We start from the raw sequence: 25,664 nt of genomic DNA, 5'->3' as shown, positions 1-25,664 counted from the left end.
CAGCATCTCACAGAAAATGGCTTAAATAACTTTGTGAGAGGGCATTGTCAAGTGTGTCTTGAAAAAGCAAAATGGTTTTAATAAAAGAAGAAAATAATACAAAAACAAAGAACACAGTTGAGCTCAGTGTAGGGACAGGTCCCATACACCTGCTACAGCACCCCAAAAATGCACTGAGAAGCCTCGTGCTCTCCCTTAAGTACTGGACGATTTGGGTGGGGTTTTTTGGCAAACAGCCCCATAAAGAATAGCTGTTCCCCTGTCTGAGGAACAGGTAAAGAAACCTGTCAGTGCTTTTGTCTTGGCACTGAGCCAATCACTGCCAGGAGAGCAAAGAAACTTCTGCTGTTCTTCCCTTAAAAGGTTTTGGAGTCAGTTTTAAACCTTTCCCTATATGGAAACATCTGCTCAGGTGTGGAAACGCATTCCTACATCCCAGCCTGGCCACCAGCCTCCAGGCCAATCACCTTTTGCCCTTGCAATGCCTGACAAAAGAGAGCTGGAATTTGCTCCTGAGTGTGTGGAAGACTCTTAACTAGAAAGGAGCCACCAGAAGTGACAGAGATGCAAGGACTCAATTATTCCTTTGTTGTCTCTGCAGATGTTTACACTTCCCATCAATCCTGTCGCTTTCTCCTCATCAGCTGCCTTTAAAGTTCGGAGCATTTTCCTCATGTATTATTACTTTTGCTGTGCCAATAAATAAGCACACCATCAATCAAACTAACAACATTGTAAACTTTGGGAGTGTAGATAAAATATATGGTGCATTAAAAAATTCTTTGACCGGGTGAGCTTTTTTTCAGAGCTGGTTTGATTGCTGCTGGTGCTGATGTAAATTTGGGGGAAGTATATCCGGAAATTTATGGAGCTTGGATTCCTGCCTACAAGGCATTGACCTGATTCCACTTTATAACATAATAACGGTCCCCAGCGCTGTTTGTGTAAATTTTAAATATAATTTTTATGACTCCAAGAATTAGTGGTATAATAATGTAAACACAGCGTGGACTGTAACTCACCCCTTCTCCTCCTACACTGGGGATGGAGAGCTCCTTGCTGCTTCCTTCTCCAGGTTATCCAGGATTTGGGAAGCTGTGCAGGAGTTTAAAAGGAACCAGCTTGGCAGCCCTGGAGCCCTGGGTTTGCAGCAGCGCAGGGTGGTGACCCCGTGTGACTGTGCAGAGGTGTGAGAGACAACATCAGGAAACAAATTCCAGGCAGTCCCTATTGCCTCTCATTTGTAAACTTGCTTTTTTTTCCTGCATTTTATCCAGGTGAAATCTGATTTCTCCAAAGTCAGTGAAAGGTTAGGGGTCTTTTTTCCTCTCTTCTTCCTGTTTCCCCACTTCTTTTCCTCATTCCTTGCCTTCCTTTTCTTTCTCTTTCTTTGCTCTGTTTTTGTTTCAGTGACTTTTTTTTTTCAATCTAGTTTAATTTACAGAGCATCCAGATGCTGTGGTCTAGATATCTTTATAAAAAACCAATCCCTGCCTCTTGACTCTCACCCTCTTGACTTGATTACAGCAGAGTGGGCGGGTGACAAAGCCAGAGGGAACACAGAGAAAACAGAACATTGCAGCTCGGCGGAGCAGATGAACAAAAGATGTATTTATTTACGTAATATCTGAGTAAATAACATTCTGAGTTTCATTTCTTATGGAGTCTCAAAGGGCCTGAGTGAGTCAATCTTGGTCACCACTTAGATTCACTGTATGGTCATTTTTTTTCAGGCAAGATGCCTTGGAAAAGGCACAAAGATGGTTGCTGGGTGAGGGATATTGAAAGGGAGCTCTTAAAAAAAACGCTGTAAAGTTGAGGATAAAGAAATGGATTTCAATGACAGAAGAAAAGAGGAACTGGATGCTTTGGGTAATGAAGGAATTAGTGCTGAAATGATGTAATGAGGGAGCAAGGAAGGAATTAGTGGTCTGTTCCTGAATGGAGGCGACTCCCACTCTTCTGGGAAAGGAAGGGTGAAAATCCATTGCCACGGATTGAGTTTATCTGGCCAGTGGTGCCCCCAATGCCCTCAGCATTAGGTGAGCTTTAGTTTCCTTCCGTAGGAAGTGGAGATCCAGCCAGTGCTACCAGGGATCATGAGGGAGGAATGTGCAGGAAAAGTTGGAAAGGTTCCCTCCCCTGAATGCTCTGGCTGACGAGAGATGCACAAGTGGAATCAGTATAAGGTGGGGGCTGTGGATAGGTGGGGGGTTCATTGTATTAAACCTTCATGGATGTGTTTCCTGTTCCCATGTGGAATGCCTGCCATCCAAGGTAGTTAAATCTCCTTTTCTACTGGAAACTGGAAAACACTTTGACGACCCTTTGGATCACAATCATGGCTAAAGACAATAACAGAGAGTGAAACTGTGCAAAATAAGGTTGGAAGAAAACCTGTGCACTATCACCAGGGTGTGAAGCATCCTGACATGCCTTTTTCTAGGAGACGAACTCGGGATATTTGATCAGTCTCCAGCTTACACTGGGAAACAGCAGAGTGAAACCTCCATGAAATCATAACTCTGGATGCGTGAAGCACCATAAAGAAACCAAGCTAATTAGTTCAGGACTAGGACCACACAGCCTCAGAAAGGCCTTCTCGTTCTATTTAGCAGCATCCTCATCATGTCTCTCACTGGAGACCAGCTCGGGCTCAGTTCTGATGAAGGCCATAACACACATGTGAGAGAAAAGCTCCTCATATTTCTGAGAGTTATTATTCCTGCAAGCTACAACAAAACACATTTGCAGGCACTCTGTGAGGAGTTATAAATAAAGGAAATTAAACTACCATCGACCCAATGAGTACAGGCCATTTCGTGCAGTGTTTTCACTGCAAAAGCTCTCTGACTTGGTAATTGGCAAAATTTTGGTGATGTGAGGTGTGCATCGCTGCTGATACCAGTAATTGGCAAGGGTGGAGGATATTATTTTAAATGGACTGACTCATTTGAAAGCATTCAAGGACTAGAATGAAGCTACACACACAAAATGAATCAACAACAATTCTTTGCATTGGGAACCATCTCCCCTTAGAGTCAAGCAAAAGATTTAATTTATTACATGTCAAAGGCAAAAAGGGATGGGATTGTGCCCATCCTTCGTGCAGTTGTTGGCAGTCTACAATTTTATTTCCCCTACATCCTGTGAAAACTGTATTTTTCCAACCTAGGTGAGGTCCATAGCAAAGAGAAGGGTGAAGAGAAAGTACCTTCACTGTAAAATGTCCAAAATAACTCTTTTTTACAGAGCCTTCTTCTTGGGTCTGCTCTGGTCAGCTTGGTGTTTTCCCCTCAAAAATGCAAACCTGGCCAGGAACCCAAAGCTTGACACAGGCTGCAAAATGAGTTCTATGTTTGAATCTGAACCCAGAGCCTGATCCAAGCTCTGAGGTTTTATGCAGTACATCACCCAATGAAATTGCCTTTTCCCCTCCCCGTTTCAATTAGAAAGAACATTAGGTCAATCAGATAAAGCCACATTGGGAGGATTTCCTCTTTATGGCGCTTGCCTCTTCAATTATCTATAATGAACTTCCTCACAGCATTGCAAAGCTTTTTATATGCAAACGAACCCTGTTTTGGGGCTGCCTCAATCACGGCTTGTTAATGAACTTGAAACAAGTGTTATCGGAGAGGTTACAGCACCAGTGGTGGAGGGGGACGGGATAAAGCCACACAAGAAAGGCCAGGCTGAGGAGCTGGGATTGGCCTGCAGGTACACAGAGTGGACTATCTCCAGCCTCCATCCCTCAGCCCCCACCAGAGGCTTTTCTCTGTGACAGACATCAAGTGAAATGCCCACTCCTGGGAGACGGCTGCTCGGCAGCAGATAGGGCTTTCCCACCCTCCTGCCCCACGGATTCCCTCTGCCAGCGCATCTCTCTCTCAACTCCTGGAGCTGGGGAGGAAAAAAGAAAAAAAAAACACAAGGAGGCTACTGCCAATGTATTTTTTTGTGCCAAGAGAAAGAGAGGGAGCTGAGGCAGAGGCCCCAGATATATTGGGCAGGTGATGGGGAAGGGTCAGGGGTGTTGAAGCCGTAATGGTCCCAAATGGTGTTAGCATGTGGCATCTTGCTGGTGTGTTCAGTACTGAAAACTCTTTAATATAGCCTAGATCACCTCCTTCTGCCCTTTGGGGTTTTTATTGGTCTTAAATCAGCCAGAATTATAGATTATGCCTTACTTTCTTGTGCTGAGTGGCTGTGGAGAGCCTTAATGCTGGTGTGCCATGGTATGGTAGAACCATTGAACCCAAGCTTGGGAAGACTTCAGATGGTTCAGCCTTGCTATTTAATCACCAAAAATGCTTCTGTGACACTTTACCTGTCGTATTTCAGCATCAGGAGTTCCCTGGAGAGGTTTCATCAGGGAACAGAGCAGTAGTGAGGCCAGGGGCTGCTGGGACAGGGTGTAGCTCCTCAATTCTCCACCCCCTAGAGGGCAGAGAGTCACAGTGATAAAGTTCATCCCTGCATATTCCATGGGTTTTCCACCTCCAGCCAAGTTAATGGGATGGCCTGTTAAACCTTGGGAGCACACATGGAGCCAGGCCTTGTGCCAGATTATCTCAGGCAAGGAGCCACTGGATCCAAGGAGGTTCTACACCCTGCTCCAGGGGCTGTGCTTGGCTCTCCTGGTTCTGCTGCCAACCTGGGCAAGGCCAGCTGAAGCCATCAGCAGCACTAGTTACTTCCACCATGAGCATCACTCTGTAAGTGCAGATGAAAAATCGTCTCTCTGACTCCTCAGTCTTGCACTGAACCTTAGGACACCCCCTCAGATCCTCTTTGGGACTGGGGAAGGTTCTGGACTTCACTGCAGGGATGCATTGGGTGGTCACTGGATTTTCTCCCTGCTCTGGCCAGGGATGGGCTCACATCCTCCATGTGATGAGGGCTGGCTCCTGTAATTCTGTCCCTCGTTGATGTAACTACAGATGTTACATGTCTAATCCATTTCTTTATCTCCCTAAGCTATTTGCTTCAGTAAGATGCTCCCACCATCTGCTCTAACAAGATCCCAGGCTCTCAATGAGCCATAAATTCCACTTTTGAACCCTTCAGTCCCTTTCCCTACTTTCCTGCCCTGAATCAGTCATTTTCCTCCTGTCCACACCTACAGTTCCCTGTCTCTGCTGGCACCAACCAGACCTGGCCTTAACTTTGGGCAGGACAGGCAAAGGCTGCAGTAATTTCCTGAAGGGCTGATATCTCCCCAGAATCCAGGAAAAGGACAATTTACAGTTGTCTGACTGTACTACAAAGAAGCAGAGCATGGCCACTCTAATTAATTAAGTTGTGCTGATTAATGAAACTTTTAATGCAGCCACCTGTGAGGCAGCTTTGGGTGCCCAGAGCTCACCTGTGTGTGGCACCCATGCAGAGGCACCATATCAACAACATCCACTTGGCATTTCTCCTCTTGTGAGCCAGTGGAAAGCTTTTCCAAGGGGCCTCCATGCCTTTTGTGACAGTTGTTTCTTGGCAGCCGGGTCTAGATCTCTGTAATGAATATTTTGCCCTCTTCTGAGCCAAAATAAACTCTCTTTTTAACATCCCTGACTCCATAGGTTCCAACAGGCCTTGCTGGAGCTGTGCCTTTTGTGCACTGGTGTGTTGGTTGGCTGTTGGGAAGTGAGGAATTGTGCTCAGATTTTTGCTTTATTCACTTTTATCATGGCATTGGGGCTGGGTTAAGTCTGTGGAGGGAACATGATTGCTTTTCCATTACCTGAACAAATGGAGCAGGTATTAAAAAGCACCAGAGATGCCTTCCCTGGGTCCTGGGGGCTGAAATAAGCCAGGGAGATAGGAAAGGATGGGCTGTGAAAGCAATCCTTCCTCACCTGTTTATCTGAGCCTTCCCAGGAATGCTCCTTGAATACCTCTGTAACAAACCAAGGCAGCCCTGGGAGCTGCAAAGGCTTTGTAATGATGAGGACTGGGAAGTGTGGGAAGCACCACAGGACTCTTCCTGGGAAAACCATGGCTGGGAAAACCATGTGCTGACTCAGTGAGTTGTCTGCTCTCTCCCCAGGACTGTCCCCAGCTGCTGCAGGCCGAGAAGATCCTGGTGCCCGTGGAGGTGATCAAACCCATCACTCTGAAGGCCAAGAACCTGCCCCAGCCCCAGTCAGGGCAGAGGGGCTACGAGTGCATCCTGAACATCCAGGGCAGTGAGCAGAGGGTGCCAGCCTTGAGGTTCAACAGCTCCAGCGTGCAGTGCCAGAACACCTCGGTGAGCAGGGGACACAACATACCCACAGCACTGTCCCCAAGGGGTCTGGGGGCCTGTCACAGTCCTTCTGAGGGCGCTGGGGTTGTTTATCTGGGAGAAAGAAGGCTGAAGGGAGACTTTATTGCTCTTTAGAACCACCTGGAGGTTGTGATGGGGTTGGGGGTCTGGCTTTTCCCCCAGGCAACTGTGGTAAGACAAGGGGAAATGGCCTCAAGCTGTGCCAGGGGAGGTTCAGGTTGGATATTAAGAACAATTCCTTCACTGGAAGAGTGGTTAAACATTGAAAAAGGATGAAGGAAGGGTGGAATGACCATCCCTGGAAGTGTTCAGAGGAGGTGTAGACATGGCACTTCACAATATGTCTTAGTGGGCACGGGGCGGGGGGTTCAGTCAAAGGTTGGGCTTGATGATCTTGGAGGTCTTTTCCAGCTTTCATGATTCTATGGTTCCAAACACAGTCAGGAAAAGGTTGGCTGGTAGCTTGAAACTGCCCTTTTTCCTCCTTGGACTCACTCAGCTGTTGCTTCTGCCCCTGGATCCCATCCTCAGGCTGGCCTGGAGCACCTCAGCTGTGACCCACAGGCAATAACATCAGCCTAACCTGCTCATATCCCCATAGCACCACAAAAAGGGGTTCCAGTGGGACAGGCGTTGATGTCAATGTGAAAGCGAAGGTTATTTGTGGGGAGTTTGGGGATAAAACCCCATATAAACAGTCTGACACGTGCCAGCATGTAATAGGTCAGAAAAAAGGCGAGAACACAGGATCCCAGAAAGGGTAGGGTTAAAATGACCTTGAAGATCATCCAGTTCCAACCCCCTGCATGGGCAAGGACACCTTGCACTGGATCAGGCTGCTCCAAATCCCATCCAGCCTGGCCTTAGGCTAAGTCAAACCTTCCTCCAGCCCTCACAGACCCTTTGAGGAGTCTGTCTCTGCCCACCTGAAGTGCAGGACCTGTGACTGTCCTGGCAAGGAACCTGTGTGAGTCATGACAGTGTTGTCACCACAGCTATGTCGCTTTTGGGGACAAACCCAGCCACCCGCCAGCAGCCAGGAGCTGTGCCCATGATCTTCTCCAGAGGTTCCTCCATGAGATCCATGTCTCCAGGATTTGCACTGAGTCATTTTCATTGCTGCTACTGTGAGATGATTTATTAGTCAAAGAGCTAATTACAGGCTTTAGCCACTTCACTGCAGCTCTGCCACTCCACGCTGGGCAGTGTTTGTCACAACATATTCTGCTGCATTAAGCAGGGCTGAAGATTACAGGCAGTTCACACATTTTACATCTGTTGCAAACAAGCAACTTCCCAACCGATGCTCTTTTTTTTTTTTTTTTTTTTTATTTTTTTGTCTCCCTCCCTCCCATCTCTCCCTGATGTTCATTACTGGTTAATGACCTGTGAGCATTCAGGTTTCAGGTTAAAAACGGGCGGGCTGGGAAGTTAAGGAGGTATGCACATTTTCTTTAAAGTATTATTTGAAAATGGTGGGAGTTAAGGGGGAATTGTATGGTCGTGGGCAGAGATTATATCTGTCCAAAGAGTCTTAGCAGGCAAGGCAGACCTTTAATGACCCTTTAGAGTTACGAACTCTCTGGCACACGCAGACATTCCAAGGAATTATCTCAGGACCGTTTAAAGCAGTTGGGCTGAGGAAAGTCACTTCAGCCAGCCTCAGCATCCCACTTTGCAGAACCCAATAAAAAGACTGTTTTTGACAGATAATGGTGATTATTCCCACACGACCTGCATGCTCCAAGTTGCCAGTGCCTGGGACCAGAGAAGTGGGGTTTGATGAGTCCCCAGATGGATTTGCTCATAGGATTGCCTGAGTGCTGTGACAGCACCAATTTGACTTTAATGCCTGTTTTCCTAAGCCAGAACACTCAAGGCTCTGCCAGAGCTGCAGAGGGTGACAGGGCTGAGCGTCAGGCTCGTGCCAAGGCACTCCATGACCTTACTGCTGAATTCTGTCTGCAGGATGCTTGTCCTGAGTTTGGGGGTGGCTCAGGTGGATCTCTTTCTTCTCCAGGGGGAGAGGCTCATTTGGGAATAAAATCAGTCCTTTTCCGTCCTATTTCTGCCTCTTCTTTTCTTCCGCCCTCCCCTTTCCCTCTCCATTGCTTTCCTTCCTTTTCCTTCTCTTTGCTTCCCTTGTCTCTCCTTTCCACCCCTTTACTTCTCTTGTCTTTCCACTCCATTTCTTCACCTTTCTTTTGAAGGAGCTTTGACTCTCTGATTTGAGGTCTTTCTTCTCCATTTTTTTTTTTCCTTGAGAAATGTTATTTCATTGTTGCTCAGAATTTGCCAGACACTGAAAGAGAAAAAGATGTGGAAGGGAGAGCCAGACAAAAGAAAGCAACATTCAGAGAGATACAAAAAGGCAGCAGAGAAGCCCTGGCTGCTTGAGCAGGTAGCAGAGGACACAGACAATAGGGAAGGAGTGCTGGAGATCTGTCTCCATCATGATTATTTCCTTCCCTGCCAGAATTAGCATTCAGGCAGGAGCCACTGCAGCACAATGAGCCTCTGCTCCGGGGGTCACCTGGCTTTGGAAAGAGCTGTCTGAGCCTGTTTGCAGATCGAACCAGCCCTCTCTGACAGAGCTTTTTTACTCAGCAGAGTTGCTGGAGGAGGCACTGAACGTAGCACCTGCATTGCAGGCTTGGAGAAGGTCCAGGGGAGGCTGTGCTGGGATGGTGTGTCCCTGAAGGGATGCTGTCCTGCCAGCACATCTTCCTGTTGCTGCTGCATGCCAGACTAAGCAATCAGATGTGCCTCGTTTTCCAGCAGGAGCCTCCTCAAATCTGCCCCCTCCCATCTCACATGAGGCACCCAGGAGCTCGAATTTGCCTCTTGCAGAAAAACTTCGGCAAAGCTCAGGATTTTTCACACAGGCTAGAATCAGGAAAAGAACTTCAACTTTTGCTCTGCATTTCCTGCTCCCTCAAGATTTACACCAGGGATCAGAACCAGCTTAAGCACCTTTTCTAAGTGGCTCCGACTTCTGTTAAAGATGCTCTAAGGGCGCCCAGGTGTGACCAGTCTGTCTGTCAGTAATGTCACATCCAGCACTGATGGTCCCTGGGTGCTCAGCCCAGTCAGGGGCCAGATCTGCCTCTCTCCCTGCCTTTCCCAGAGATATTTCATTTGATAACAGCAATAAGTCACCACAGGCAGCACCATTCTGGACAATTACTGTTCTTGTCGAGTGGTTTGAGACTCTCAGCTCTGGGCTTTGTCCTCTGTCACACCACCCAAGGCATGCAATTATCACTCAGAGGGACCCTTCCTGCCATTCCTTCTTGCACTCGTGACAGCTCTGCCAACAGCCTGGACATGGAGCCATGGGAGGGGATGAAAAGCAGGGGAGCTAAGGAGACGTATAAATAAGTAAGTAAAAATGTCAGCAGGAAGGGCTGAAATTGCTGGATGTATCAGGGCAGAGTGCAATCTTCCCAGTGGGAAGCAGTGGGAGCCCCAGCACTTGCAATCAGCCCAAAATTATCAGCTTTTGGCATGAGGAAGAGAGAGATGGGGCGGGCTGACCCACCTGAGCGTGCTATGATCAGTTCCATCACCTGGTCCCACATCCTTGCTTGGGTCCTGCCCACCCCTGGCCTTGGCACAGCCTGGTTCCCACCAGCAAAATCCCTGCTGATGGTTTAGTCTCCAATCCTTCACAGCTCTGTGTGCTGTGAGAGCCGAGGTGCTGCAGCTGGAAGTGCTGTGTGGCTCAGGGACAGGAGAGCAAGTCTGTTCTATTTGTCACATCATTGCACTTTAGCAAGAGATCTCAGTGGCATTTGACTCCGTGGTGTGGCTCGGCTCGCTGTGAAGGGAGTGATAAAAAAAAAAAATCAAATAAAAAGCAGAGCTGAGGAGAAAAAAAAAACCATGAGGAGCTGTTCACAGAAATCATGGGAAAAACACAGTTGTGGGTGGCCAAAAGACAAGCACAGGGCTGCGAGTTGTAGACTCAGGGAATGGTTCGGGTTGGAAGGGATCTTAAAGATCAATTAGTTCCAAACCTCCCACTGGGAATGTCACCCTTGTGCATCCACTTCTCTAATTATTATTTATCTACATTTAAATGAAAGAGAAACCTCAATAATCACATGGACTCTGTTGGCCTGAGTGATACTCAGTTATAAAAATTCAGTCCCAGCTCTGGGGAGCAAAGGATCCAAGGAAACAGAATGACAGTGAGCAAGAAGTTTTCTGCCTTTTTATGTCTGGAAAATGGAGGCAAAAAAAGATTAAATGGTTTCCACAGGATCATGCAAGGGGTTAATGGCAGAGTCAGGTACAGGAATCAATCCCTGGATTTGAGCTCTAATCACAAAAGTGGTGTCAGAGAAAACAGGCCAACACTAAAATTCTGCAGAATTTTCCCCACTATTGGGCATGTTTGAGGTACAAAGGGTGAATACCAAGAAATCAGTCCGGATTTGTCATCTTAAGTGTGCTTGAGCCAAATTGAGCATCCAAAGGGCAGGATGCTGCAAGTGATCAGGCATGGGTATGGATTTGCACAGACTGTGGGAGTATCTGATACTGCTGGGGAGTTTAAAAGGAAAAAAAAAAAAAAAAAAAAAAAAAAAAAAGATACTTGTGAGTTCCAAACATTGCTCCTGTGAAATAGAACAGCTCCTTCTAGCAGCTTTTTGGCATTTCCTGAGGAGAGCCAGTCTGTGCTCCAGGCAGCATAGCCTTTCCTTCTCAGTTGGGTCCCCAAATTGCCCATAATTTTCTGCTTTGATGAGATTATTGTGATTAGAAGCCAGATTGGTCAGACTTAGGGGTCAGATTTACATCTCCTGGGATGTTTTGCCCGTGTTGGAGGCAGTTGTGCAAGGAAAGGTGGAGAGACAAGCCCTGATGGTATGAACACTTCTCAGGAGTGTAGCCCTGATCCTTTAGCCTTCCAGTGATGATTGTTTACATATTTCTAGTGTGGTCTCTCACGAATGTAACATAAACAAAAGTAGATTGTTTTCACATACCTCTCTGTGATGGACTGCTGAATTGACCACTGGGGTCAGAGAGCTGTTCCTCTCATCTCCCAATCCTTAATCAAATCCCAAATCCTATTTAAACCCCAAATCATAATAAACTGCTGCTTCTTCCTCTGCCCACCCCTCAACCTGAGAGAGTGTAGTTCATTCGTGTCCCTAACAGTGACACAGGAGTGTCCTGGAAGTTCTGCTCTCCTGGAGATCAATGCTCCGGCCCTTCTTCCTCCCCTCAAACACATTTCCATCTTATTGTCACTGCTCAGCGAGTCCTTTTCAAAGACTTCTGTTGAGTTCAGTGGGCTTTGAAGAGGGGTCACAATGAGTGAGCAGCTCCTGTGGTCTGAGGAGGAAGGAGCATTTCCTCAGTGTTCCTTTGCAAATTGCTGTTTCGCTGCCCTGCAGCATCAGCTGGGGCCGGGCATGGGCAGTGTGAGCACCCTCACCCCAGCTGGCTTCATCCTCGGAGCTCTTCAGGGGATTTATTGTAGGAATGCATTTCCCACACCCAGCAGGTGCTTCCAGAGAGGGAAAGAGTTTCAGTTTACCTTTAGGCATTTTAAGAAGTTTAACTAGAAAGTTCTGTGCCCTTCTGATTGTAATTGGCTCAGGGCCAAGAGAGAAGCATCTACTGGACCTTGTCACCTTTCTTCAAAGCCTGTCTCTCTCTCTATTGGCAGCAGGTCTGGTTATCCCTCCTAAAACAGTCAGTGTTTAGGAAGGGGCCCAAAGGAAGTAAAGGAGTGTTTTTTTGAAGTGTTTCTAGGGGGGTGTCAGAGGTTTCTCAGACACCTGTGAACGGCTTATTATTTGTTTTCTGTAACATTTGTTATTTTGTTATTTTTTCTTATTAAACCTTTTACTTTACAAAACACCTCTGAAGAGCAGTCTTGGAAATTAATTAATTCCTTAATTCAGGCACTTCTCTGCAAAGGCTGGACCCTCAGAGATTGATACATTTACACGTGGTTCATTACACTCTGACCATGTGCTAACCTGTATCAATTTATCCCCTCACATGCCTTTCCAGGTCTGGATCAAGCCTGCTGGGTTAAAAAGTCCAATACATGTTTGCCCCTGGTGCTACAGACAGATAAGATCTAAAACCCAGCCGAGCTGCTGCTGCTGGCACTGGGATCTTCCATGGGAAGAAAGGCTCCAGGAGATTCCAGCTGCCTGTCCCTTGGCAGCCCTGCCTAGGCTCTGCTTCCAGCTAAGTCCCAAAACACCCACGAGGCTCTGCTGAGGCCCTTTCTAAGACTTGTCTTCTGATTTTAGGATGACCAGTTATTCTGTATATATCCCATTTTTCCATTCCCAATCAGCGTTTTCCAAGTGCTGTGCAAAGCAGGTGTTCCTGAGTGGCAGAAGTTTAATTATTCACCACTCTTCAGGCATTCTCCTTCCCACTCCTGTCTCCCCATCCTTGCTCCCAGCCCTTCAGAGCTGGGAAAAGTCAGAGGTGTGAGTCCACTCTGTATCATCTTCAGTCTCGCTGGCAGTGACACACAAAAGTGTCACAAAAATGCAAATCCTGAATGAGACCAGCAGGTCTACTGCAAAGGACCTGAGCTGCTCTTTACATCCATGGAAACCACAAATACCCATAAATTCCCTACAACTGGATCATAATCACAGCGTTTTGCAGATTAATGGCTAATTGTGTTTAGTCTGTGCAAAGGGGAATTACTGTGCCAGCAGCTCCCACTCTGCTGTAATGGACAGAAATCATCAGTTACCATTTACTCCGCAATTATACAGCAATTAATGGATACAGGAAAACCCACCTGTAAAGCTCAGAGCTTTGGCATCTCTGTGGATAGTCACAATGGCATTTTAAGGGATGGAAGACCCTTGAGTGACTTTTTTTGGCCCAGCCAGACCAGCTTGCTGAGTTATATTTAACCCAGTGGTGGGGAAAATATTTTCCTTTCAAAGTGGGATTTTGTCCTTCTGTAGATCCCAGGAGGGTAAATCCTTATGTGCCCCGTGCTCAGCAATAGCAGCAGGCACAAAATGTTTCTCCCCTTCTTTCTTGTTCCCTTCTGTCCTTTAATCAACCACCTCCTCTCCCGCTGTGAGGTTTTTTTGCCTTTTGGTGAAGTGTTGGGTGGAAGCTGCTGATGGAGGGGGGTGAACTGGCTTGAGATAAATCAAAATCCAGGAGAAAAAAAAACCACTCAGCACCACATGGAGATGGCCTCCAGGGAGCAGCTTCCATTTCCTTCGTTGGGGTCACCTCTGTGCACCCTGACTGCCCCTGACAAGAGTTTGTTTAAATCTGTCCAACTCTCTCAGAATTTTTTTTTTTTTCAGTTTTTAAAGATGTATTTGCTGGGAACTGGATACCCCTTGCTCCAGCTGAAGCCTTTCTGGTTCTGAGTAGGGAAAAGTGATTGCCTCCTGGGGTTTACACATGTAACAAACTCTATCTGCTCCATCCTCACATGAGAATTGTTTGGGTTTTGGCAGCAATATGGCATTGTTGATTTACAGTCTGTTCATGATCTCCAGCAGTCCCCAGACTCTCTACTGCAGCACTGCCCAGCCACTCCAATTTCAGAGTTGTTTGCATCAATTCCTCCTACTGAAAAATAGTCCCCATTTGCCAGCATTGAATTTCATTTGGTTGATTTTGGCCCAGTCCTACGGTTTGTCAAGTTTGTTTTGAATTCTTAACCCTGCTGTTGGAGGTTCTTACACCCCCTCCAGAACAGTGTCATGAAATCATCCAAGTCAGTAGTGAAAATACTGAGTATTGCCAGACTCAGGACAATATTTCTTTTGAAACGTCCTCACGGCTTGACATGGAATTATCTGATCTTTTTGTTTAATGGTTTTTGCATAAACCTTATGGTGGCCTTCCTTAGGTCATATATCCCTGGTTTGTTTATGGGGATCTGCTGTAGGATAGTAGCAAACACTCTCCTGAAATCAGGATAAATCACATCTGCTGCCTCCCCTTTATCCACAAAGTCATTAAGCCTGTCAAAAAGGAAATTAGATTGGGTTGACACAATTTGTTCTTGACAAATCTGTGCTGGCTGATTTTTATCACCTTATCATCTCGCAGGTGCTTATAAATTGATTGTTTAATAATTTGATGTACTTTCTTTCTGGGAAGCCAAGTTAGGCTGACAGGTCTATAATTACACACTGGCTACATTTCCCCCTTTTTCAAGGGGTTTCCCTGATTTTGAGACCTCAAGTCAGCTTCCAAGAGTTCTTCAAGACATCCTTAGTGTAAATAACCTCCCCTACACACTCAGCACCTATGGAATACACAGCAGAGGCTCAGCTGGATGGAAGACCCAGAATGTGTTATTTACACCTTGAAGTTGCACACAACTTGGAAAACTTCTTGTCAAAGCTGTGCTCAACACCCAAAAAAATGGATTTCAGAGTTCAGGCCCATCACATACAAACTCACTTACATAATGGAATGTTTTTCCAAGTGATAGGACAGGAGAGAGTGGCTTTAAGTTGAAGAAAGGTTCGGATCAGATATTAGGAAGGAATTCTTGGTTGTGAGGCTCTGGTTGCCCAGAGCAGCTGTGGCTGACCCTGGATCCCTGGAAGTGTCCAAGGCCAGGTTGGACAGGGCTTGGAGCACCCTGGGATAATGGAAGGTGTCCCTGCCCATGGTAGGGATGGTACTGGATGGGCTTTAAGGTCCCCTTCCATCCCCATTCTGGGATTCTGGGAATGTTCACCCAATGGGTAAATGGGCTTTAGTGAGGGGCATGGTTGGAGATCCACATTTTTGGGAGCATCCCGTGGCATTCTGGCAGGGTGCTGCTGATTAGGGAGGTGAGTGAGAGCTCCATTTCTCTTGTTCTCCATGTTCAGCACCACCTCTTGCCTCGTCCCATCCCCTCCCCACCTCCAGGCACTCTCTATAGTCTGGGGTTTTTTAGTTCTTTTTTTTTTTTTTTGGTTTGTTTTTCCTCTCCCAATTCTAGTACTCGTACGAAGGGATGGAGATTAACAGCCTGCCAGTGGAGCTGACAGTCGTGTGGAACGGGAATTTCAACATTGACAACCCAGCACAGAACAAAGGTAAAGAGTTATTTCAACTTGTCCTTGGAAGCGGTAACCTTAGCAACGGGCCCTCGCTCCCTGCACTTAACAAAGCTGCCACCGTCTCCCCGTGCTGCCTGCCGCACACTTGTTCCCTGCACTCTGGAAATTACCAATTTTTGAGTGCTTTGTGTGCCTCCCCCCAGCCCTCCAACTCTCTCATTGCACCTGAGAAACGCGACTCTCCCTCCCACTTGTGTCGCTCTCCCTGTCTCCCTTCATCGTCTCCTGCCTCCCGCTTCTCCCCACATCCTCGTGCCTGGTTTTCACGCCCCTCCTTCTCCAGCTTTTTTCTCCCCCCTCTTTATTTCTCCTGCAGTGATGCTCTTCAAGTTAACATGCCAGGAGAGCGGGCTCTCTGCTCACAGGCAGTTTGGTAATGAGCAGGGAAAGGCAGAGGGGGAGCAGAAAAGCTGCAGCTCTCCAGTGGGAGAATTCTGAGCAAAATAAAATGATAGCAATAAAAAAGATCTGAAAACCACCACGTGTTTAAGCACCGCGGATGGCACAGGTTTGATGTGCCCCTTGCAGAAGGGGCTGCACATCCTGAGGCAGGCTGGGTGTTCCTGGAGATGGATGGTCCCTTCACATCTTCTTCCTTCTCGTCTCTCCACCCTGGAACCTTCCCCTCTCCTCGGCTGCCCTGCATTTGCAGCTCACACCTGCAGATTCTCTTCTTCTCATATCATCACCTCTCAGAAATTTCTCCTTCCCTCCCTCTCTTTACCTTGTCGTGGACACTTCCCACACCTTCTCCCACTCCATCTGTCCCCATCAGGTTCTCCCATAGTGCTGTCACAGCGTTCCATACCCACCCTCGTGCTGAGGGTGATGCCTTGGGAGGGCTGACCTGGAACAGAGACTAGGCAGAGCTAAGAGAATAAAGTAGATATTTATTAAAAGGCCTTAAAGGATCCATCTTGGGCAGGACAAGAGCCTGGCCCGGGCTACACCTGAGGTGGACCCAAAATGGTCACAAAATGGACCCAAAATGGTCACAAAATGGACAACTGGTCACAAGGTCTCACACTTTTATAAGTTTTGGTCCATTTGCATATTGGGGTTAATTGTCCAATTACAATTTCAGATTAGGAAATCCCATCCTTCTTGTTCCTCCCTTCAGCCCACCCCTGTTTGTGCTTTTGGGCCTGAAAGTTGTCCTTGGTCTTTATCAGGAAAAGGATTTGTTTTGTCTCCCTGCTCTGTGCAGAGCTGAGTGACACTGAATGTGAGGCTCAGAACTGCACCCCTGGGCAGCACAGAGTCTGAAAACCATGAAAGCTCAAACTGAAGGCATCAAGGGGTGGTGAGTGAGGTTCCCACCAACACCATATTGAACCTGGATAGCAACAGAAACCAACTTTTCTCCCCATGGCACAACCCCTCTGAATGGCAGAATTCTAGCACAAAAACCCAAAACTGTAGCTTTTGATGGTTAAATCCACTCAGCAAACACAACAGGCTGGAGATTCCTGTCCAGCCCTGGCATTCAGGCACAGCCTATGTTGAAACTTCCACCCTGCCTCTACTCTGAAGTTATCTCCTTTTCTCCAAGCTGTGCCGAGGTGTTTCCAGGACACTGCTAATTTCCACAGGCCCAAACAGTGCCATGGGCTGTGAGAACCTTTAACAGTGTGGGTTGGAGGTCAGAATTTGGACACTTGCCCCAGTCCTTCTTAGTTTTGTGCTACCATAAAATGAGCATCTCTGACACAACATGGTCCACACCAAAAAGGTAAATCCTTTTCTTGGGCTATCCTAGGTGATGTGGGAGTAAAATTAATCTCATAATCATGATGATCACATTTTAGGACTGTTTGTGCAACTAACATAAAGCAGACCAGGGGGTGAACTCAAGAATCATCATCTCTAGCACAGTCTCTTCTTGGGTTTTTCCAAGCCAAAATGTTGCAAATAATGTTTCGGAAAAAATCTGGGAGGCAGCACTGGCTGGTGGCTATCCCAGATGAGTAATTTGGATATTATCATCATGTTTTTGGTCAGGAGGAGAGTTTGGGCATGTGCCCATAGAGACACCACATGGAAGCAGTGCCACACTCTCATGAGGACGCAGAGGTGACCAAGATGCCACTGCTTTCACATCCAGCATCACCATGGCTGGGCTGGGAGGTTGAAATGCTAAACTGACCCAAACCTACTTAATTACCTGCAGAGATACCCACTGGTGGCATCTCAAGCAGAACAACTCAGCAAATTTGAGGAAATCCAACAGAAAACTAAGTAAAGAGGTGTATCCCACGAGGTCTGGAAAACCCTGTGCTTGACAGATGTTGGCCGGCTTTTTGGGGTACTTCTGGGTACTTTCCTTGCACTCAGCATGGAAAAATCAAGAGTTTCTGAGTTTTTCTTGCACCGGCCAATACTTGCTGACTTCTAGGGGGAAAGTATAGAGAGACAGGGCTTTTCAGCACAAATATTTCCAAATATCTCTGGGATTGTGTATAAAGATAAAAACCACTTTAGTCACCTATGGACATAGCAAAACAGAAGCACAGAGGGAAAATCTCCCAACATGCCCACAAATGAAGGAAAAAAAAAGTCTGAGAGCCTTGATTCTGTCACCTTCACCTTCCAGGAGGAGAATTTTGCTATCAGGTCTCTCTGTAAGCCAGGCCTCGGTTTCTACATTTGTAAAATAAGGATAAATAGCATGATCTCATTTCATAGGAGGACTTCAATATTTTTAGGCTTTAGTGGAAAAAGCTTGGAGTGCTTCTAATCACTTAACAGCCCAAAATGCAGCTAAGCATTAATCACTGCTGTCTGTATCAGAGTGGAACAACTCTGCTTCAAAGTGGGAAACAGACTGAATTTCTGGAGCAGAAGAAGGGTTAAAGGCTGGTTGTGAATCGCTGGAATCAGTCTCAAAATGAACCATTGTGTATTTAGATTGTGTATTACATTGTGTTATCTTTTGGGGTTTCTGTCGAGTGGGAAACCTGAGTGGCACCATCTTAACACAGAATTCTGGGGAGTTTCACGCCCAAGTTGAAGCTGTGGGTTGGCCAGGTCTAGAAAATTCTTTTAGGATGAAGAGCTGAGTCTGAGGCTGGTTGTTGGTGACACTTTATGACATTCAGTCTGTGACGAAGGAAGGGACTGAGGCCAAATCACTGCCCAAGCATCATTTCCTCCAGCCTCCTGCTGGTTGTCCCTCACCATACTGAGAGCACCATCCTCCCTTCTGCTCTCAGCTTCCAAAAAACCCCTTTGATGAAAAATGAACTAACAAATGAACTTTATTTCAAGAAGGACGTCCATGTTTCCCCCTCATTACTCACCTCCCTGGAGAGATTCCATCCTGCCTCTGGCATGAGCAGCCCAGAACACTTTCCCCTGTTGCTCCCACTGCCATTCCACACTTTTCTGTGCTGTCTGCGTCTCTCAGATGTTTTTTATTTTTTGCTGTCCCCTGCAGTTCACCTGTACAAGTGCGGGGCCATGCGGGACAGCTGCGGACTCTGCCTGAAAGCCGACCCCGACTTCGAGTGTGGCTGGTGCCAGGGGCAGAACCAGTGCACGCTGAGGCAGCACTGCCCAGCCCAGGACAGCCAGTGGCTGGAGCTCTCCAGCACCAAGGGCAAGTGCACCAACCCCAAGATCACGGATGTAAGTCGTGGCTCTGCAAGAAAGCCGGTGGGATTCCCTGTCCTCGGTTTGTTCTCCTGACTTGGGGTTGGGTTGGTGATGGGAAGATCAGGGCTGAGTTCTGCTGGGTCAGGGTCTGGGGATGTGAGGCCACTGATGCCTTGGGAAGGCTGACCTGAAACAGAGACTGGACTGAGCTGGAGAATAAAGTAGATATTTATTGAAAGGCCTTTAGGGTACACCTTGGGCAGGACAAGAGCCTGGCCAGGGCTACACCCAAGGTGGACCCAAAATGGTCACAAAATGGACAACCAGTCATGAGGTCTCACACTTTTTTAAGTCTTGGTCCATTTTCATATTGGGGTTTAATTGTCCAATTACAGCTTCAGGGTGTGAAGTCTCATCCTTCGTGTTTCTCTCTTCATTCCACCATTTTTGATGCTTTTGGGCCTGAAAGTTGTCCTTGGTCCTCAATAGGAAAGGATTTGTTTTGTCTCCCTGCTCTGTCAAGGGCTGACTGACACTGAATGGGAGGCTCAGAACTGCACCCCTGGGCAGCACAGAGTCTGAAAACATGGAAGCTCAAACTTAAGGCATCATTTCCCCCATCCATCACGGTGGTTTCACAGGCAGGAGCACAATTTCAAGTGTCTAAAACCCAGGGATGACCTTGGGTTAACACCCAAGGGTGTCAGGATTTCCACTATAATCCCCAAACACAGAGTGCTGCTGCAACCTGAGGAACCCCAGAGCACCTGACCTGCCCAAAAAGGGCTGGCAGATGTTGAGACCTTGGCCTTTAAGAGGAACAGCTGAAGGTGAGACAAGATGCTCTGGGACATCTCCAATGGTCGATGTGAGGGTAAATGAAAGGAGCTGAAATGTCTCTTGGAGCAGACTCTCTGGCCAGCCTGGCTGAGAAGGTGGTGTTGAGTTATCCCGGAGACGTCGGAGCTTTGCTGACAGGAGGTCAAGCAAGAGGGAAGGTGTAATTCATGTTTTCTGACAACATGACATGGACAAAGCCATGTCCAGAAAAAAAAAAAAAAAACAAAAACCAAGCCAACCCTCCGCTGACTCCAGCAGATTACGCCCTTTTGTTTGTCCTGCTCCTGGCTGATGTTGTGAGGTGAAAAAAGTCTTCACAGAGCAAATAATGCCATGTACAGTTGTCAGATGTGCCCTTGGAAGGCTCAAGGAAGAAGCAGGAGCAAGCCTGGAGTAGGAAAAGTTGGGAACTGTCCTGTTAAGATAAAGAGGGCAGGGCTGGGGGAAGGACCTGCAGAATAACTTTGTTCTTCAGGAAGTTCCCTATTGATTGTGTTGGCTGGGCCAAAGGAGAAGCTGGAGGAAAGGTTCAAAAAGGAAATAAGAGAATAAGAAGACCATAAAGACAAGGAGCAGAAGAAGGGAGACAAGGCAGTGGACGAAAGTCCAGCCTGAAATCTAAAGGGAGTTTTGTCTGCTGTCTTCGGATGCCTTTGCCATAATGCCAGACATGTTTTCAGGGTCACAGCACAGGCAGCAGGACAGACTTGAGCCTTGAAAATGAGGGCTCCATCCCTTTCCAGCTGCCTCCTGCCTGGAGCAGCTCTCAGTCACCAGGCCTTACCCAACATGAGCACCCTTTCAATGTGCCCAGGGCCTGATTTACAAATGGGAAAAGCCAGGAAGGAAATGAGACAGGGAAAATGGGGAAATGTAAAAGAGAAAATTCCAGCCTCCACAATGCTGGTTTAATAGAAATAATAAGGTGGGTTATTTTCCTAGAAAGCAAGAAAGGCTTTTTTAAGTTGTAATTGATTTAGATTCAAAAAGTGGGGCTGTTATGGAAGAATCCTAAACCAGTATCTGTGCCTGAACATTTTGGGAGAGCAAAGGCTGTGTTGAATATGTTTTTTCCCAGATGTTACTGAAAATAACCCCTTTCCCTGTGTTTTGATCCATCTCCCTGCCATTCACCAGCTTTCAAAGCTCTCTCTCAGTTGAACAGTTGGAGTTCAGTTTATTCTGATGTTTACAGTTTATTCTGGTGTTTCCAAGGTGAAGGTCTCTACTTTACTTGGATTTATCTGAGACTGGTAATTCTGACCCCACCTCAAACACCTGAAACCAAACCCAGACAGGCAGAAAGCACAGCTACACCTGAAAATTCAAATTTAAGCCTTGAAAATCACTTGGAGTTGGGGGAAACATTTTGAAAACATTTTCAGATTCTCAGACCTCGTGAAACAATGATAGGATTTGGTATGGGGCAGCTGATGGATGAAGCACAAACCCAAAACACAAGGACCTGGGTGCGCAGAGGTTCTGAAGGTCCACCTACATTCCCTACCACACTTTAGCCCTAATCCTTCATCTCCAGCCTCTTTTTGAAGAGCAAAGCCCTCATTCCCCACCCTAGAGCTCCACAGGGGCCATGCTTCAAATTCTGCTAGCATTTCCTCCAACAACTCTCCGAGCTCGAACAGATCATTGCAACACTCGCTCATGAAATATTCCAGCTGCCTGCTGCAATCCTAAGTAGCTCTTGGAAGGCCTTTTTCTGAGCCATTAGCATGGAAGTAATCTCAAGTGACTGGATATATATTGCAGCTAATGGTAGGTCTGGAGCTGTGGGGTGGGAGCATCCAGAGCCTGGAGAGGAGCCAGGGCTGGATTTCTGCAAGGAAGAGGAGGAACAACACGTGTACTCACACTTGTAGGGGCACTCACACCCCCTCAAGCACCCATCTCCCCGTTTCTGTACCAGCTCTGGCATTTACAGAGCCACTCAGGGAAATTAAAGGACTCAGAGACTTGCTGAGCCACAAAAACCTCCTCTAGGAGTGACAAGCATCAGCTGATATGAGCAGAGACTGGAAACTGGGATGCAGCTCTGGGTCTTCCAGAGGAAGCTGAGGCTTCCTGGCAGCTTTTGTTTCCCTGCCTGGATTTTCCTCTCCAAAACTGACAGGTCTCATGCCACATTTTTCACCTGTCATAGAACAGGCTCCTCCTCTCCTGCTGTGAAAACAACCTGGTAACACCTTCCTCTTGGTTGAATCTCTGGCAGAGCTATGAAATAGGGTTAAAAATCATCGATGTGATCCTGGGAGAATCCCAGGCCCTCTTGATTTAAATAAATAAGTGGGTTTTAAGGAAATAAGTGGGTTTTGATGTTGGCCTTTACAAATGAAATATTGCCCAGAGAAGGATTCAGTGGTGCTGTGTTGGCTTTGCTCTAAGAAATTTCCTGTTGATGCTTTTTGAGTCAGAGCAACAATTTTTTGAAATCTTGTGCTTTAGACAGCTTTCCCTTTCACTTTCCCTTTCCCCTTCCCATTCTTCTTTCCCTTTCTTTTTTCTTTCTTGGAAAACCACCACAAATACCTCCTGCTTCCCTGTAGTGTCACAGTTAAGCCACATTCACTGAGGAGTTGGTTCACAACACCTAAAATTAACATCCTAAAGTTAATAAGCAAAAAATTAAATATCCCCTGGAGGTGCCTGGCTGTCCTTCCTTTTATGAAAGATGGGCCTTCTTACAATCACCCTTTGGGTGGGAATTACACCAAGCCTGGTGCCAGGGAAGTGGTCGGGAGCAGCTCTGCTCATTCAAGTGCCTCGCCTTTCCATGCCAGTCCAACTGCTCATACAGGGCATCACTGCCAGCTCCAAATTCCCACCTGGCAGAGCCAGGGGCAGCGGGTATGGACCTGAGACAGGGAATTCCCCCAGCCTCACTGCAGGGAGAGCTGTGCCAGCGCTGGCAGATGGCAGCCGTGGCATCCTGAGTGGGCAGCAGGGCAGTTGCATGGCAAAGTGGGCACGGCAAGGAGTTGGAAGGGCAGAATGGAGATAATTAAAGGCCAGCCCCTTGATTCTGGTGTTGTTCCAGTGCTCAGGTGTTGCAGCGTGTTTTGGATTGTAATTTTATCCTTAACAGTTTGTTTTGTACCCCCCCCAGTAGTATTAATTTAGTCCTAATTGTCTGCTATACCCTAAGACCTGCCCCTCGTTCAAGAATATTCTCTGTTACTCTCCTGTCCTGTAGGACACGAAATAAAGTGTGAGGCAGTAGAAATTAGAAGGTTTATTTACAATTTATTCAGCTTTTTTATAACATGCTTTGCTAAAAAGACACGTTATTGGTCCATAGGACTGAGACCTCTCCCATTGGCCAAGTAACAGAAATAGCACACAACACCTGTTGTTATGGGAAAGGAATATTGTTTACACAATATTACACAATAAAACAAGGTTGTTTTGGGGAAAAAGAAAACTGTTGAAAAGTTTCCCTTGGAAAGAGCTCAGCAATTCTCAGGCTAGGAAAATATTGAGCCCACACTCCCCTTACTCTGTTGTCAATCCTAGCTAGTGCCTGCCCTTTGCCTCACCCATCAGGGTGTCAATCCTTGTCCATCCTTGCCCTACTTCCACAAATTTCTGTGTTCTTTGATGCACCATTGGTTTATTCAAGTTGTACCCTCCCATTGTGTTTTTTCTCATTGGTCACTGTTCTGTCAGTCCTCCCATCCTTTCCCTATTGGTTATGAGTTGTACCCTCCCCTGTTTATAAGTTCTTGCACACTTGTGTTCACTGTCTTTCATCCATCACTCTTTTGAGGAATAGACCCCTTTGGAAACCACACGAAAGACCTCTCCCTCCTCCTGGCTCCTGCTCTCAGTGCCTGAGAGCATAATCCCTACAGCTCTATCCCATACTGTGCTGCTCTCTGGGAACAGCCCACTCTCAACCCAATGCCACGAGCTGGCTGGGGAAAAATCAGCACTGCATCACTCAGGAGACAGTTCCAGTGCTGATTCCCACCTGGCTCTGGACAAAGGTCATGGAGCAAGACCCTGCAAGGGTCTGGTGCAGGGCCAGGCTGGGATGAAAACAGCATTCCAGCAGCCCCCAGGTTAGTTGGGATGGTTGCTCATCTCATGCTGAGACTCAGAGGCTCCACAGATAATCTGTCCATGCTCCCTGCCCACCCTTCCAATGGCCTCAGCTCTCCCAGCAGGAAACTAGAGCTCTTTCAGGAAGAGGCGTTGGCACAGAGCAGCTTCTGCTTCTGCTCTTTCAGTTACCACCCACCTCCTCCACACCTAACCCAACAACATGTTCCTATTGTGGCTTGGCTAGTTTTATTCCAGATATACATTTTCAGCTGAATTTCTGATGCATGACCATTACCTACCTCCAGAAGAGAACAAAATATCCACATGCTTTTGTGCTGGGAATTTAGGATTTCAAGTGACTGGCTCAACCCCTTATGTCCTTGTCTTGTTCTTTCTCCCATTTCTCTCCACTGTGTCCCTCTCCTGCCTTTCCATGGCTCACGTCTAGCAAGTGCAGGGCTCAGCTGCTGCTCCACAAATCCCTGCTCCTGCCTAGAAAAAAATCTACACACTTCTGGATGTTTTGCAAGCAGTTAAAATAGAATAAATGAGGTCTGAGGCAGAATTTTGCATACTCTGAGTACCTGAAGTAGGTTTGTTCCTTCACCTGTTTAGCATTTATAATTATAAGCGTCCCTAGTGATCCCCAAAAGTTGTCTGTTCTTTCCCCTGAGAGGATTCTGGTACCTGGTTTGATTGTTCTACTTTCTCTTGGCTTGTTTCCCCAGATCAACCCCGTGACGGGCCCTCGTGAGGGAGGGACCAAGGTGACCATCCGTGGGGAGAACCTGGGGCTGGAATTCCGGGATATCGCATCCCACGTCAAGGTGGCTGGTGTGGAGTGCAAGCCATTGGTGGAAGGGTACATCCCAGCAGAGCAGTAAGTGGGGTGTGTGGCAGAGCAAAGGCCACAGCACACCTAATGACATTCCTACCTGTAGGGCCCTCCAAGGAATCCATCTCAACCTGGGAACTGAGGGATGGAAGAGGATATTCCTCACCTACAGCTCAGGATAATCCATTTATTTAATAATCCAGTTATTACTGTGTTTGGATTGAATGTTCAGGTGATCTTCATGGCAAATGCCCTGAAGTTATCCTGATTTTCACCAAGAAGTCACCCCAAGGTGTTCAATTCCAGTTTGGAAGGCAGCAATCCTGAAAAGCCTCTTGCTAAATGCAGGAGTGATCATTAAACCTTAGAGCTGCCTCCACCATGCTGGGCTGGAGCTGAGAGGGATGGATCCAGATGTCAGCCCAAATGTTTCTGTGTGTATTTAAGTAAATTTACACCACCCCACACTTGTCCCAGTCAGAGGCCACCACTTTCTAAAGAATAACTTAATCCACCATTTGGATTCTGGATGGGACAGAAGAGGGTGGGTAATCTACAGTCCATCCCTCAGCACTGTGGGCTCTTTGCTCCAATTCCATTTTACCAAACCATCCCTCAAGCTCTGCTCTTGGTTGGTATTTTCCCCCTCAGGATCGTGTGTGAGATGGGGGAGGCCAAGCCCAGCCAGCACGCCGGATTCGTGGAAATCTGTGTGGCCGAGTGTAAGCCTGAGTTTATGGCCAGGTCTTCCCAGCTCTACTACTTCATGGTAAGTTCCTGAAAAAAAGTTCTCCTTGGCTCTGAACTCCTTTGCCTTGGTCTTCTTTACTCCCTCTGTCCATTGCCCTTCACCAGGCTGAGCCTCTGAGCTCTTCACTACTGTTCTGGGTGCACCAAATTGTTCATTCCTTTTCCTTTCAACATCTTGTTCCCAGCAAAAATAGCCAGTCTAATTAAAGTTTTAACAACCTAATAATAGTCTAGATTA

At 47.0% G+C, this 25,664-nt stretch overlaps 1 protein-coding gene across 1 annotated transcript in view; it reads left to right on the top strand.

The window, feature by feature from the left end:
• The window catches only part of LOC136361152 (plexin-A4), a 122,515-nt gene that overhangs the window by 19,748 nt on the left and 77,103 nt on the right, over positions 1 to 25,664 (top strand). Inside the window, exons 6-10 of the mRNA XM_066318874.1 lie at positions 6,044 to 6,244; positions 15,228 to 15,324; positions 18,785 to 18,975; positions 24,570 to 24,721; positions 25,328 to 25,445. Coding sequence (XP_066174971.1) covers positions 6,044 to 6,244; positions 15,228 to 15,324; positions 18,785 to 18,975; positions 24,570 to 24,721; positions 25,328 to 25,445 — 759 coding nt within the window. The remainder of the gene's footprint in view (positions 1 to 6,043; positions 6,245 to 15,227; positions 15,325 to 18,784; positions 18,976 to 24,569; positions 24,722 to 25,327; positions 25,446 to 25,664) is intronic.

This window comes from Sylvia atricapilla, chromosome 5, assembly GCF_009819655.1.
Source record: "Sylvia atricapilla isolate bSylAtr1 chromosome 5, bSylAtr1.pri, whole genome shotgun sequence".
Classification (NCBI taxonomy): Eukaryota; Metazoa; Chordata; class Aves; order Passeriformes; family Sylviidae; genus Sylvia; species Sylvia atricapilla.
Note: the sequence above shows the minus strand (reverse complement) of the source record. Positions and strands in the feature narration are given on the sequence as shown.